This window comes from Entelurus aequoreus, linkage group LG02 (genome assembly GCF_033978785.1).
Source record: "Entelurus aequoreus isolate RoL-2023_Sb linkage group LG02, RoL_Eaeq_v1.1, whole genome shotgun sequence".
NCBI classification, from domain to species: Eukaryota; Metazoa; Chordata; class Actinopteri; order Syngnathiformes; family Syngnathidae; genus Entelurus; species Entelurus aequoreus.
In genome coordinates, this window is record NC_084732.1 from 28,920,261 (window position 1) to 28,937,237 (window position 16,977).

The window sequence follows — 16,977 nt, forward strand, 5'->3', positions numbered from 1 at the left end:
TGGTAAAAGAATGGCTAAATCAGGCTAGAATTAAGGTTTTAGAATGGCCTTCCCAAAGTCCTGACTGTGGACAATGCTGAAGAAACAAGTCCATGTCAGAAAACCAACAACTTTAGCTGAACTGCACCAATTTTGTCAAGAGGAGTGGTCAAAAATTCAACCAGAAGCTTGCCAGAAGCTTGTGGATGGCTACCAAAAGCGCCTTATTGCAGTGAAACTTACCAAGCGACATGTAACCGAATATTAACATTGCTGTATATATACTTTTGACCCAGCAGATTTGGTCACATTTTCAGTAGACCCATACTAAATTCATAAAAGAACCAAACTTCATGAATGTATTTGTGACCAAAAAGTATGTGCTCCAATCACTCTATCACAAAAAAATAAGAGTTGTAGAAATTATTGGAAACTCAAGACAGACATGACATTATGTTCTTTACAAGTGTACAGTATGTAAACTTTTGACCAGGACTGTTGTTACTGTTGTAACAAACAGTTCAGGGTGTCCCAAGTTACCGGAGTGTGTTAGGTAAGGAGGAGTTTTGTCACTCCAGAGTTGTTGCCGTAGGGCTGTGACGTAGGGTGTGTGTGGTTGTGGAAGGAGGTGTGTGATGTTGACATTTAAAGAAGCGGTGGCTACCAAACCTGCTCTAATGTCTCCCGTTTATTATTATTTTTAGATAAGTACACTGAATAGGCAAACCCAGGACACTCGGCTACACTGCTAATATGTAGCATCATTTGAAAAGTCACCCGCTAGACAATGAAGAGTGCTTACTCCGCACATCAATATCTCCGTTCGGTGCCACACGCCCACACCATCAAAACACCGAGGCAACGTTTTTGAATCGAGAATCGTGTTGAATTGAAAAAAAAAATAAAACGATTTTGAATCGAATCGTGACCCCAAGAGTCGATATTGAATCGAATCGTGGGACACCCAAAGATTCACAGCCCTAATAGAAATGTAGTTTGTCTCTTTTATCCAATTATTAATTGATTAATCGAAGTATTAATCGACAGATTATATATATATATATATATATATATATATATATATATATATATATATATAAAGATATATATATATACAGTGTAATAATGATTACTGTAAAAACTGTATTATTACTGATTGGTCAAATTTTAGAAACTGATGCCGATAATAATGAAATTATGTATTTTTCTTTATAACGTTGACGCAAATATGAATGTTTGACGTGTTTGATTCTATGTGACATGCATAAGACATATTATGTGACGTGCATATGACAAAGAAGGGACTTGTACAGAGTTAAGTCATTTGATGTGAAAGCAATGCACAGAACTGCAAGACTGGATTTGTAATGAGAGAAGACGAGAGAGACCACTGGTATGTAATTACTATTGTTGGTCCCAAAATACAGCTAGAGATAATACTATATATGTTGATCATTATTCATTACGCCAGTAGTATTTGATGCTATCTTTCTTTGGTTTAAGGTTATCAATCTATCATGAAAAGTTCCTGTAATAGATGTGGTGTGAAATAACCCCTACAAAGTCTACTGGAGTTCAGTTGATAAAGCGTTCTCTACGATCTTCTCAGCCTTTTTAAGTGCAGGCGGACTAAAGTCCTAAAGAACTTGACCATTACTGTTCATTTTACTTATTTGTTTTTATGAATACCGGTACCAGATACTGTATTTGCTGATGTAGTTATGTTGTTGTCTGTCTTGTCCCCACAACTAACAATTATTTTAATTGTGGACTTAGTCAGCAATAATTTTTCGATAAGTCGACTAGTCAAACGATTATTGCTTATTACCTGCTGTAGACATTTGAGTTGGACGTTGAGTCCGCGACTTGATTTCACTTCAATTTTCATACCTATTATTATCGGGATTTCAATTGAAACAAAAGTAAACAAAATTAATGAGAAACTAATGGTTTTAATCTATACCAAAGTGTACAACACCAGTGAAAAATAAATCGAGTGCAGTTTTTTCAAACCGCTGTCTTTTTTTGCATTGTCATCACTTTCCATACGTTCAGGTGCTGAGAGCAAAGCACAGAGTGAACCCGCTTGTAACCCGTGTGAAAGCGAGAGATCAAGAAAACAAACACACATGGACGTGGTGATTTAGCGATGACGACTAAGTCATCAAATTAATTTTCATCGTTTGTATAATTTATTTAATAACTAGGTTTACGTGTCTGTCCTGGCTAGGAATGGCTACAGAATTTCATACTTTTAAAAGGCACCAACAGAGTTCCATCAGTACTACCGGGTATCGATTCACGTAAAACAAACGGGTGCCATGTTTTGATACCTATATTGCACGTGCAAGCTTCTGGTTGCACTGCTCTACTGGCTGCTCTGCTGCTGCCATTTCTTATGCCATTTAGGTGTTGTTTTCAAGTGTTTCCCAGGTACCAGGAATTGGTACTGTATTGGTTGAAATGTGAACAGTGCCCAACCCTAGTCCTGGCTGCTCGGTACAATATTGCTAAAAATTGGATGGCTAAAAGAATACAACATGCAGAGGAAGATTGTTGCTGTGAGCTGCAAAGGGACAGCAGTGACCCTCATCCAGCACTTAAGGGGTAAGCTAAGGCATTTGACTGTCTCACGTTTCCGCTGTGGGAATTGTTTTATTTTTTTTGTTGGCCATCACAAACTTGTGTTCCTATATTAAACGTTATATGTACCACTTGCCTCGAGCATCATTATGTAACTGTATAAGTACACAAGAGGCCAATGTTACTATTTGTCATGTGATTCATTGTCATGTGCAACACTTATTCCAAATAAGGGAGCAGCCTCAACACGGGTTGTCAATACAGTACAATTTTCTCACGTGTTAATTGGGGCTGCAACTATCAATCCTTTTAGTTATTGAGTCATCAAACAATTAGTTTGTTCGAATAATCGAGCAATCAGATAAAACACACTGTGTATTTTAAGGAAATATTTCAAATAAACAATTATTTTTTCTGCTTTCCATAACCTTGTTTCTTTTTTCTAATAAATCAACATTTAACAACAACAATTGCACTTACATAATGTCATAAAGTCCATAATCCAAATATGTTTTACACTAGTCCAGCGTTTCTCAAAGTGTGGGGCGCGCCCCACTGGTGGGGAATAGAGACATGACAGGTGGGGCGCGAGGAACGGGAGTAAATTTCACTTTGATTTGTTTTATTTTTTTATTATTATATTCTTTGATTTTTTTTTTACTATGCTTTCATTTTCTATACACACTGGAAATCACTTTGTGATTCTGTCTGTGAAATCCGCTATATAGATAAATGTAAATTACTTATTTTTCTTGTATGCTTTACATTTCTAGGTAGGAGCGAAAGTTTGACAGACAGCAACAGTAACTAATGGGGGCGGGGCTAAGCGGAAGCTTTGTGAATGGCGAGTCACTGTGCGAGGATTTGCTGTTTTGCAAATACATAAAAAATAGAGCCACTGCTGATGAGATGTTCAAGATAATGGACAGTTTCCTCAAAGAACACGACCTTAAATGGGAAAACTGTGTGGGCTTTTGCTCTGATGGCGCGCATGGCAAAGTCAAGAAATGGGCAGCAGGCTCTAATAAAGAGGGTTGCGCCAAATGCGCATTGGACACAATGTGTCATTCACCGGGAAACACTCGCCTCAAGGCAGCTCAGCCCCGAATTCAATGAGGTTTTAACAGTGGCAGTGTCAAGCCTGCAACCCCGATTTGAAAAGCTGTGCAGTGCAAAACAGGCTCATTGCAGCCACCAATGCTGGCGTACTGTAAAACTCATGTTCACTTGCCCTGTCCTCCTTTTTTTGGCAAAGATTGCAAAGTGGCACTTTTATTTTCATTTATTATTGAACTTGATGCAAGTTATTTGATTTATTATTGAACTTGATGCAAGTTATAACACTTTTATTTGATTTATTATTGAACTTGATGCAAGTTATAACACTTTTTTTGATTTATTATTGAACTTGATGCAAGTTATAACACTTTTGTTTTATTTATTATTGAACTTGATGCAAGTTATAACACTTATTTGATTTATTATTGAACTTGATGCAAGTTATAACACTTTTTTTTTTATTATTGAACTTGATGCAAGTTATAACACTTTTGTTTTATTTATTATTGAACTTGATGCAAGTTATAACACTTTTGTTTTATTTATTATTGAACTTGATGCAAGTTATTTGATTTATTATTGAACTTGATGCAAGTTATAACACTTATTTGATTTATTATTGAACTTGATGCAAGTTATAACACTTTTTTTGATTTATTATTGAACTTGATGCAAGTTAGAACACTTTTGTTTTATTTATTATTGAATTGATGCAAGTTATTTTATTTGATATTGAACTTGATGCAAGTTATACCACAGCTGCACAGTTATTTTATTTATTATTGAACTTGATTTTATTTTATGTTATTGAGTTTGAATGTATAAAACTTGATGTTACTTGATGTTCAATAAATTTGAAAATGTTAAGCTTGGCATTAGCGTTCTGTTGGGGCGATGGGGGCAGGTGGGGCTTGAAAACTCCCCTTTGTCCAAAGTGGGGGATGACAAAAAAAGTTTGAGAACCACTGCACTAGTCAAAGATGGCAGGAGCACGCTGCGGTTCTTAATAGGGATGATACTCGAAACCGGTTTTCCCGGTTGTTTGATAAGAAAAGAACCGAGTCCTCGGACTCGAATCCCTTTTTGAGAACCGGTACCCGTTATCGAGACCACTATAGTAAAGGAAAAGAGTTGATTCTTTATTCGAATCCCGTCCCGACCAGAAATGCTCCGTGAGACATCACAAGAAATGACGTCACGTAGCTCAGTCATTAGGCGCAGATAGGGAAAGCAGGAAAACAATGGACGGGAAAAAGCGCTCCAAGGTGTAATAAAGTTCAAAACAAAAGCTATAATCCATCGAATAACTTTACTGAGAGATTTTAGTAGGGTAAAACACATGACGAACACTTTTACGACCAACCGGAAACATAGCAACCAGGCTAGCAACGCACCTCCTTTACGGCACTTGTCGCAACGTTCTTAAAACAACCGCAGCACATACATATATATATATATACAACATATCACCCTTTTTTAACTTTTGTTTTTCTTTCCTTGTAAACAAAACAAAATCACACTGTAGATGTGTTGTCTGTCTAATTATAAATAATGCAGACGAGGCGTGTTGGCTGAGTTCTTGACGTTTACTTTCACAGCGTGGCAACATGCAACACTTTTCGGGGCTACCGCGCATGCTCGTAACTCCCGTTGCATGCTGGGTAGTGTAGTTGTTATATTCTCTAGCTCATAACATTTTTCCCCCTATAAAGAAATAATGTTAACTCAATAAAGTGTATTTCTTTTTTTAGCTTTAACTTTTCATTTTTTAGCATTGTAACCACATTTGCAAAGAACTTTTCTCTTCATAGAATTTTCTTTCAATAAAGAAATAAAGTGCAAAAATGTCAGAGCATCATAACAAACAGTTATGTCAAATAGCAGCAGAAGTGCACTTTTTGGAGAGCTGTATTATTTTCAGTTTTGTGCCCAAGGGACTGATTTTATTTAACACTATATTATTATTTATACACCTATAGTGATCACAGAGACAGGTTGTTTTTGTGTTACTGTATATATTTGTTTCTCTGAAAAATCCCACTTAATATACTTAATAATAATATACAGTCAATATTTATTTTTTTAGGTGGGTAACAAGTCAATATTTATTTATTTATTAGATTTTATTTTTTTATTATATAATAAAAGTGAGCTTTTGTTAAACCAAATATTGTGTGTTTTTTTCCATATACAACAACCTATCTGGACTCGATAAGAGAATCGATAAGGAATCGGTTCGATAAGAGGATTCGATAATAGGCTCGAACTCGATAATTCCTTATCACACATCATCCCTAGTTCTTAAAGGCCTACTGAAATGAATTTTTTTTATTTAAACGGGGATAGCAGATCTATTCTATGTGTCATACTTGATCATTTCGCGATATTGCCATATTTTTGCTGAAAGGATTTAGTATAGAACAACGACGATAAAGATTGCAACTTTTGGTATCTGATAAAAAAAAAGGCTTGCCCCTACCGGAAGTAGCGTGACGTAGTCAGTTGAACATATACGCAAAGTTCCCTATTGTTTACAATGATGGCCGCATGAAGTGAGAGAGATTCGGACCGAGAAAGCGACAATTTCCCCATTAATTTGAGCGAGGATGAAAGATTTGTGGATGAGTAAAGTGCAAGTGAAGGACTAGTGGGGAGTTGAAGCTATTCAGATAGGGAAGATGCTGTGAGAGCCGGGGGTGACCTGATATTCAGCTGGGAATGACTACAACAGTAAATAAACACAAGACATATATATACTCTATTAGCCACAACACAACCAGGCTTATATTTAATATGCCACAAATTAATCCTGCATAAAAACACCTGCGTGTTTGTTACGCTAGCTCCTAGCTCCTCTGCTAGCTCCTAGCTCCATAGAACACGCCAATACAATTCAAACACCTGATCAACACACACAATCACTCAGCCCAAAAGACCGTTCACCTAACCCAGGGGTCGGCAACCTTTACCACTCAAAGAGCCACTTTGGCAAGTTTCACAAATTAAAGAAAGTAATGGGAGCCACAAAAAAAATTTAAAATGAAAAACACCGCATACAAAGCTTTGATGCTTTGTGCTATGTTAACTAGGGGTCTCCGACACACGTACCGGCACGCACTTTAATGTGGAAATTTGGTGTTAGTGCAGCCCACGAGTTTTGAATGAATGGCACTTGATAGCGTCATACTTGCCAACCCTCTCATTTTTCCCGGGTGACTCCCGAATATCAGAGCGTGATGACACTGCATTTGGCGCCCTCTACAGTCTGCCCTAACGGTGTACCTGCTCGACCACACGTAGAATGCAATTTCAGCTTGCTCACGGAAGTGACAGCAAGGCTACTACTTCAGCAGCCACACATCTTACACTGACGGTACCAATACCCAGAATCCCATGCAGCCCTAACTCTTCCGCTCAACCAACGCACGGAGAGGGGGGGGGGGTTGATGTGTGGGGGGATTTGGTGGTAGCGGGGGTGTATAATGTAGACCGGAAGAGTTAGGGCTGCATGGGATTCTGGGTAATGGTTGTGTTGTGTTTATGTTGTGTTACGGTGGGATGTTCTCCAGAAATGTGTTTTTCATTCTTTTTTGGTGTGGGTTCACAGTGTGGCGCATATTTGTAACATAACAATGTTAAAGTTGTTTGATACGGCTACCGTCAGTGTAAGCTGTGTGGCTGATGAGTAAGTATGCTTTGCTGTCGCCTGTGTGTGCAAGTAATAACATCATGCAACATGTGGCTGGACTGGCATGCTGTATGTATATGCTATAAAGGACAATTACTGCAGTGCAATTAGAGCACGCCCTTTATTTAATAATTAGAGTGTAAATAGGATTATTGTTTCCCTGGTAGTAATCTATGAGAGACACTGAGATCCATAATTCTCCTGGGAAAATCGGGGGAGTCGGCACGTATGTAGCTGAGCCGCATCAGAGTGATCAAGGAGCCGGAGCCGCGGGTTGCCGACCCCTGACCTAACCCAAGGTTCATAAAGCTTATATATTTTTAAAAAGTTACGTACGTGACGCGCACATACGGTCAAGCTGTCAAATGTTTAGCAGCCAAGGCTGCATACTCACGGTACCTGATATTCAGCTGGGAATGACTACAACAGTAAATAAACACAAGACATATATATACTCTATTAGCCACAACACAACCAGGCTCATATTTAATATGCCACAAATTAATCCTGCATAAAAACACCTGCGTGTTTGTTACGCTAGCTCCTAGCTCCTCTGCTAGCTCCTAGCTCCATAGAACACGCCAATACAATTCAAACACCTGATCAACACACACAATCACTCAGCCCAAAAGACCGTTCACCTAACCCAAGGTTCATAAAGCTTATATATTTTTAAAAAGTTACGTACGTGACGCGCACATACGGTCAAGCTGTCAAATGTTTAGCAGCCAAGGCTGCATACTCACGGTACCTGATATTCAGCTGGGAATGACTACAACAGTAAATAAACACAAGACATATATATACTCTATTAGCCACAACACAACCAGGCTTATATTTAACATGCCACAAATTAATCCTGCATAAAAACACCTGCGTGTTTGTTACGCTAGCTCCTAGCTCCTCTGCTAGTTCCTAGCTCCATAGAACACGCCAATACAATTCAAACACCTGATCAACACACACAATCACTCAGCCCAAAAGACCGTTCACCTAACCCAAGGTTCATAAAGCTTATATATTTTTAAAAAGTTACGTACATACGCAAAAAAAAGTTGCGCACATACGGTCAAGCGATCAAATGTTTAGAAGCCAAAGCTGCATACTCACAGTAGCACGTCTGCGTCTTTGTCATCCAAATCAAAGTAATCCTGGTAAGAGTCTGTGTTGTCCCAGTTCTCTACAGGCGTCTGTGTATCGAAGTCAAAAGTCCTCCTGGTTAGAGTCTATGTTATCCGAGTTCTTCCATCTTGACTGCATCTTCCGGGAATGTAAACAAAGAAGCGCCGGCTGTGTACTGTTGTTGCTGACTACGTTCTAAAAATACGTCCATTTCGCACCGACAACTTTCTTCTTTGCTTGCTCAGCTTCCTTCTCCATAATGCAATGAACATGATTGCAACAGATTCACGAACACAGATGTCCAGAATACTGTGGAATTATGAAATGAAAACAGAGCTTTTTCGTATTGGCTTCAATGTGGAAGGCATACCCGTGTTCGCCGGTCTACGTCACGTGCATACGTCATCCTCAGAGGCGTTTCGAACCGGAAGTTTAGCTGCAAATTTAAAATGTCACTTTATAAGTTAACCCGGCCGTATTGGCATTAAAGTAGGCCTTTAATGATCTACTTAAAAAAAACAGTCCAGTATATGACAGGGGCGCGCTGCTGTTTTAAGAACATACTTTAAAAATGCTAGTCACTGACCCTGTATATGACAGTTTAGAGCAGTGCTGTTTTTAGGGACTCACTGTAAAGATCCTGTATATGACAGGTGAGCCATGTCTTTTTTAGGCAACTATAACTGTATGACAGGTTAGCCACGCTGTTTTTAAGGTTTAAAAACAGATAGTCAAAGATCCTATAAAGAGGAGCTGTGCTACTTTTAAGAACCCATAGTAAAGATCATGTATATGTCAGGTGAGCCACAATGTTTTCGAGGACCAACAGTAAAAATGCTAGTCAAAGATCTTGTATACGACAGGTGAGACATGCCATTTTTAGGGAACTAAAACTGTACATGACAGATAAGCCATACTATTTTTAAGGACCTACTTTAAAAACACTAGTCAAAGGTCCTAATTCCTGTTCCGGACTCACTGTAAAAGATTCTCTTAGTGACAGGTGAGCCATGCTGTTTTAAAGGACCTTCTTAAAAAACACCAGTCAAACATTCTGTGCTCTGCTGTTTTTAACAACTCACTGTAACGATCCTGTATATCAGTGGTCCCCAACCACCGGGCCACGGCCCAGTACCGGTCCGCGGACCGATTGGTACCGGGCAGCGCAAGAAATGTAAAAAAAATAAAAAAAATTAATTAAATCAACATAAAAAACAAAATATATACATTATATATCAATATAGATCAATACAGTCTGCAGGGATACGGTCCGTGAGCACACATGATTGTATTTCTGTATGGGAAAAAAAAAAAAAAACAATTCACCCCCCCAACCCCACCCCGTCCGTCCGTGGGACAAATTTTCAAGCGTTGACCGGTCCGCAGCTACAAAAAGGTTGGGGACCACTGCTGTATATGACATGTGAGCAACGTTCCCTCTAAGGTGCGCGCCTGCGCAATTGCGCACTGCTCACGCGTCTTCTGCGCACAGCAAATTAATGCCGCGCAGAAAATCAAAAATCCCATCTGAACTTTAAACAAAATAAACATTACAATTTATTCTGTATGATTTGCAATGCAACTCTGTGAGTGACAAGTGACAACAAGAGTGGCCCCAATAAATAAAACAATCTTTGTCAACACAGTTCAATTACCGTCTGTCTAGACACTTTACGGACAGGAATTCCATCAATCACTTTATTGAGCAAAACTGTTTGTAACCACACCAAAAACAGGAGTAAAAAAAACTTTTATCTATAAAAACTGGTAATTTTCTGCCATACAAACCAGGCTTAAACCAACTTTGTCATCCGTCATATCATCTGTCTCACCTGCACCAACACACGCACTCATGGCACTTAGCCAGTGCTGCGTTTATGGCCACACAAAAAGTCGGACAACCCCAACGCCACACAATGTGTAAATGCCAGGTTGTAACACTCTGACTCCTCAATCAGATGTGTGCTTATTTTACTGCCATTTATTAAGAATGTTAATCTTGGGATCTTATTCATGAAATATTGTCACTAAATTTCATAAATGCTAATAAAAAGATGTATTTTACAGACAGAAAGTTACAGGAACTAAATGTAATCTCTGAAAGGGGTAACATTTCTTTTAAAGGCAGGACGTGTTTTTTTGTTATTGTCATTGTAAGAGGGCAAAATCACTTATATCAGAAAATGATTTTAATAAAACATTTAAATTGTTATGATGTCAGGTTTGGGACAGGTGTGACGCTGGTGTGGCCACAGTGTGCACGTCTGATATTGCTCACATGTGCTCCACTGAATGCTCAGGGAGTTTGTGCGTTTCCTCACACAGATGAAAAATTAGAGGGAACATTGCCTGTGAGCCACGTTGTTTTAAAAGGACCTACTTTAAAAACACCAGTCAAAGATCCTGATCCAGACTCACTAAAAAGATTATGTACAGTAAGTGACAGGTGAGCCATGTTGTTTTTAGGGATCTAAAAACTATTCAACAGGTGAGTCACAGTTATTTTTAAGGACCTAGTTAAGAAACACTAGTCAAAGATCCTGTATATGACGAGAGCGCTGCTGTTTTAAGGACTCACTGTAAAGATTATGTACATGACAGGTTAGCCATGCTGTTTTTAAAGGACCTACTGTAGTTTAAAAACACTAGTCAAAGATTGTATACATGACATGTGACCCAGGCTGTTTTTTAGGACATACTTAAAAAACACTAGTCAAAGATCTTGTGTTAAAGGACTCAGTGTAAAGATCCTGTATATGACAGGGAAGCCACCATGTTTTTAAAGGACCTACTGTAAAAACGCTAGTAAAAGATTCTCTATATTACAGGTGAGCCACGCCGTTTTTAGGGAACCAAAACCGTATATGATAGGTGAACCACGCGGTTTTTAAGGACCTAAAACTGTACATGACAAAGAAGCAATGCTCTTTTTAAAGACCTACTTTAAAAATACCAGTCAGAGATCCTGTATATCAGTGGTCTACAACCACCGGTCCGGGGACCGGTACCGGTCCGTGACGAATTTGCTACCGGGCCGCAGAGAAACATTAAATAATTAATAAACGACTGCATTTTCTCCAACTTAACTTTCGCCTGTCCCACTAGACACACCAATAAGCTTGTTTGTAGATGTAGAATAAAAAAGTTGCCATTTGTTATATTTGTTATAACTTTGTGACATGATACAATGCACATTAATGAACATCCATCCATCCATTTTCTACCGCTTGTCCCTTTTGGGGTAGCGGGGGGTGCTGGAGCCTATCTCAGCTGCATTTGGGCGGAAGGCGGGGTACACCCTGGACAAGTCGCCACCTTATCACAGGGCCAACAGATAGACAACATTCACATTCACATTCACAACTCGGGCCAATTTAGTGTTGCTAATCAACCTATGTTTTTGGCAGTGGAAGGAAGCCGGAGTACCCGGAGGGAACCCACGCAGTCATGGGGAGAACATGCAAACTCCACACAGAAAGATCCCGAGCCCGGGATTGAACTCAGGACTACTCAGGACCTTCGTATTGTGAGGCAGATGCACTAACCCCTGTGCAAAGAAACAAGCCCAGGGCTCCCACTATTCAGCCTGATATTGACTTGTATTTTTCATGCGCTTATTTTTGCTGTATTTATCTGGCAGAAGTGGAAAAAAGGTTGGGGACCCCTGCTATATATGACAGGTGCGCTCTGCTGATTTAAGGACTCAGTGTAAATATTCTGTATATGACAGTTAAACCACACTGCTTTTAAGGACCTAAAACTGGACATGACAGATAAGCCATGCTGTTTTTAAAGGTCCTACTGTAAAAACGCTAGTCAAAGATCCCGTATATCAGGGGTCCCCAACATTTTTTGCACCAAGGACCGGTTTAATGTAGGCATTATTTTCACGGACCGGCCTTCCAAGTGTGGCAGATAAATATAGCAAATAAGTGCATAAAAAATGAATACATGAAAAAACTCACCATAACATTCAATTAGTAGGAGCCCCTGGCCTTCTCCCTTTGCAAAAAAGCTCTCCAAAGACTTTTGTTTTTTTAGTCGTTTTTGCTCGTAGGTTTTTTGTTTGGCTTTAGTATCTGATGGGTTATAGGTGATACATTGCATTCAAGAACAAAAGCATGGATATATAATCAAGCTAGAAATACTTGCTATTAGTTCCAATATATTTCTGTGGCTTTTTATTTCCATTTTTATTTGCAATATTTCATATGTATTGTAGATACACATTTTTGGTCCAATTTTCCATGCATACATAAAACAGTTATTGCCAACTATTTGTATAATAGGAATATGTGCAATAACACCAGCACTTTAACTTACTAGGCCAAAGAAGATGTGTATTTTCTACCTTCAGCACAATTATTATATGCAACAATTTAGCACTTCTCCATCTGCCTTATGCACTTTAACTACTACGGTCACTTTGTTCCTGATCTGCCCTGATCTTAGGTCATCAACCTGCTCCGGACTGCAGACAGATGTTTATAAATGAGCATTGTCCCATGTAACAAAGATGTAACAAATATAGCAAATGCCGACTTCGTATCAGGAGTTGTATAATAAATCTATGATCAAGCTTATTGGTGTCTGGTGGGACTGGTGAAAGTTAAGTATGAGGAAATGCGGTCGGGTATAAATTATTTAATGTCTCTGTGCGGCCCGGTAGGAAGCGTGTCACGGACCGGTGCCGGTCCCCGGACCGGTGGTTGGGGATCACTGTTGTAGGTGGTACATCACATTCAAGGACAAAAGCATGGATATATAATCGAGCTAGGAATACTTGCTATTAGTCCCAATATATTTCTGTGGATTTTTATTTGCAATATTTCATACGTAGATACACTAATGTTAGCTTTTTTTGGTCCAATTTTCCAGGCGTAAATACATCTGTTATTGTTAACTACTTGTATAATAGGACTATGTGCAATCACAGCAGCACTTTAACTTAATAGGCCAAAGAAGATGTGTATTTTCTACCTTAAGCACAATTATTATATGCAACAATTTAGCACTTCTCCATCTGCCTTATGCACTTTAACTACTATGGTCACTTCGTTCCTGATCTGCCCTGATCTTAGGTCATCAACCCGCTGCGGACTGCAGACGGAACCTAGCTTTTGGCTACGATTTGGCACCTTTAGATTTGATATGTTTATTAATGAGCATTGTCCCATGTAACAAAGATGTAACAAATATAGCAAATGCCGACTTCGTATCAGGAGTTGTATAATGCATCTATGATCAAGCTTATTGGTGTCTGGTGGGACTGGTGAAAGTTAAGTATGAGGAAATGCGGTCGGTTATAAATAATTTAATGTCTCTGTGCGGCCCGGTAGCAAGCGTGTCACGGACCGGTGCCGGTCCCCGGACCGGTGGTTGGGGATCACTGTTATAGGTGATACATCACATTCAAGGACAAAAGCATGGATGTATAATCGAGCTAGGAATACTTGCTATTAGTCCCAATATATTTCTGTGGATTTTTATTTGCAATATTTCATACGTAGATACACTAATGTTAGCTTTTTTTGGTCCAATTTTCCAGGCGTAAATACATCTGTTATTGCTAACTACTTGTATAATAGGACTACGTGCAATCACAGCAGCACTTTAACTTACTAGGCCAAAGAAGATGTGTATTTTCTACCTTCAGCACAATTATTATATGCAACAATTTAGCACTTCTCCATCTGCCTTATGCACTTTAAATACTACGGTCACTTTGTTCTTGACCTGCCCTGATCTTAGGTCATCAACCTGCTGCAGACTGCAGACGGAACCTAGCTTTTGGCTACGATTTGGCACCTTTAAATGAACAATAACTCCTAACAGTAGCTCCTTTGAATTCCTTTCTAAGTCTATAACAAGATCTGATAGCTCAGTTAGAGCTCTTGTTATTACCAAATCTGTGTTATATGTGTTTTATGTTGCACGATTGCACCAATAAAAATTCCTAGTTTGTGAACCCGTTCTCAAACAATGGCAATAAAATCTATTCTGATTCTGATTCTTTAGATATGTTTATTAATGAGCATTGTCCCATGTAACAAAGATGTAACAAATATAGCAAATGGCGCCTTCCTATTAGGAGTTTTATAATACATCTATTAACAAGCTATTTAGACTTAGACTTCCTTTTTATTGTCATTCAAATTTTAACTTTACAGTACAGATAAGAACGAAATTTTGTTACATAAGCTCACGGTAGTGCAGGATAAAAAAGCAATAAGGTGCATATATAATTAAATAAATAGGTTACTGTACAGATAAATATATTGCACTTTTTCACATGCATCCACGTTTATGGATGTATGTTATATTGCCTTTTTTTTTATTCCAGCGAGTTAATCCATTTTGGGGAAGTTGAGGGGATAATTATGATGCGTTTAAGAGTCTTACGGCCTGAGGGAAGAAGCTGTTACAGTCTGCTTCGGAGGCTGCGGAACCTCTTTCTAGAGTCAAGAACCTCTTTCTAGAGCAGTGGTTCTTAACCTTGTTGGAGGTACCGAACCCCACCAGTCTCATATGCGCATTCACCGAACCCTTCTTAAGTGAAAAATAAAATGATGGGTTTTTTTCAAATTTAAGACAAAGTTATATGTTTTTGGTAACACTTTAGTATGGGGAACATATTCTAAGCAACAAAGACTTAATTTAGAGTTTTTTGGACACTAGGGGAACATATTCTAAGTAACAAAGACTCAATTTAGAGTTATTTGGTTAGGGCCAGGGTTAGAGGGTTAGGGTTATAATAAGGCCATGCAGAATAAGGCAATAATAAGTACTTAATAATGACTAGTTAAGAGCCAATATGTTACTAATTTGCATGTTAATAAGCAACTAATTAATGGTGAATATGTTCCCCATACTAAAGTGTTACCATGTTTATTTACTGGTGCACAAAATGAACCGTGCATGAACATCACCTTGTTCAAAGAACAAAACCAACACAGTGCATAAACTCACAATAAATGACACACCTGCAAATCAGTGTGACTTCTGCTGTTGCCGTATCCATAATATGCCGATAGGGAGAAGTTTTTATTTACACGATGAGTTGGGTGTGTCTTGACCTCCGCCGAACCCCTAGGGTTCGATCGAACCCAGGTTAAGAACCACTGTTCTAGACTGGCGAAAGTTAAGTATGAGGAAATGTGGTCGGTTATAAATTATCGAATGTCTCTGTGCTGCCGGGTAGCAAACGTGTCACGGACCGGCGGTTGGTGACCACTGCTGTATATGACAAGAGACCGTTGCAAAGAAATGCACATCAAAGACGTGTGCAGCCAGTGATACATTTGAGTGCTATTTCAAACAAGGGGTGAGGAAAGTCAAAACCAGACTTAAATCAAACAAACAACATAGTTCGGATACATGCGTGGGAATGTCAGCTCAAGGCCTGGAACTCTTTCTTACCCAGAAACAATTTTGAGTCCTAGGCGGGAGTACACGGGCTCGAACGGCGCTTGTAAATTCACGCAGCGACACCCCTTGACCTTCCTGGCAGGACAAAGTGTCAAAAACTACACACTGGCGACACCCGGACTACGTCGTCGCCATCCAGACACAAATGTGTGTAAACGGTGTCGATGGTTGTTTACACCGCTGCTAACATCAGGCTGCTAGTTAGCATGTCGTGCTACTGAGCTAGCCAGTTAGCCTAATGTGCGCTGACGGCTGCGTGGGTCCTTTCCCACGCGAGACAAGCACATTAGTGCCTCCAAAAGCCGTATTCGTCAGCATGTGTTCAGTGTCAGCATGTGTGAAATGTGGCGCAGGTATCAACACCAACAAAGTAGCCCAACTGCGCTGAGGAAAGCCCAAGCATGCGCGAAGGGGGGGATGCTGCCACAATTGGACAAGCCGACAAAAGGCACTTCAAAGGCGGCTAAGAAGACGAATTAAGCGCCTACCATTCTCGTCACCGTTGGTACGCCTCGTCGGGGCTTTTATCCATCTATCGGCGGTGCTCTGTGTTAGCCTCGGAAGGAAAGCCCGGTGGACGTTGGTGAGATCCGCTTCGGCTACAGCTCCAACGGAAGGTTGCTTTTTCATAATTGTGCGACTCCGGACTGACGCGGCGTGACGGAGCGGCTGAGTCAGTCCGCCTGGCCCAGGACTCGCAGTCACATGGCGGGGGCGGGGCTTGTTAGCACGTGCCTTTGTTTTACTATGATACGCAGCTAGCATCGACACCCACTGGCGTTTTATATGTTGCCATGACGGACTATATGCATGCTCTTATTCCAGCTCTTTTTAGGTTCCGATTCATTTGACAAATGTCAATAACACAAATAATCCATAATTATGTCTAAAACCCAACTGTTAAATACCATTTTACTAGCTATCAGACACCACTGTTGCGTCCTTAGTCTGGATCGGGTTTCTTGGTCCAAGTGACGTCATCATTTGTGGCCAATTAATACGTTTAAAAATGCCAGCCACGCCCACAATGCACCGTGCCAGCAGGACCCGGAATTCGCACTGCCTAATGATTTTGATTTGATTTTTATTAAGGATCCCCATTAGCTGGTTGCCTCAAC

General features: G+C 39.7%; 1 protein-coding gene across 5 annotated transcripts in view; it reads right to left on the reverse strand.

Moving 5' to 3' along the window:
- trpm7 (transient receptor potential cation channel, subfamily M, member 7) overlaps positions 1 to 16,680 on the reverse strand; it is a 116,818-nt gene extending 100,138 nt beyond the window's left edge. For 2 of the 5 annotated variants that reach the window (XR_009821667.1, XM_062024483.1), the window contains exon 1: positions 16,348 to 16,641. Coding sequence is in view for 4 of the 5 variants with exons in the window: in XM_062024483.1 (XP_061880467.1) it covers positions 16,348 to 16,350 (3 nt within the window). In the remaining variant the exon portion in view is untranslated. Of the gene's footprint in view, positions 1 to 16,347 lie in introns of all 5 variants that reach the window. The other 3 variants (XM_062024495.1, XM_062024504.1, XM_062024508.1) reach the window with 3 other exon arrangements.
- Positions 16,681 to 16,977: the final 297 nt, after the last annotated feature.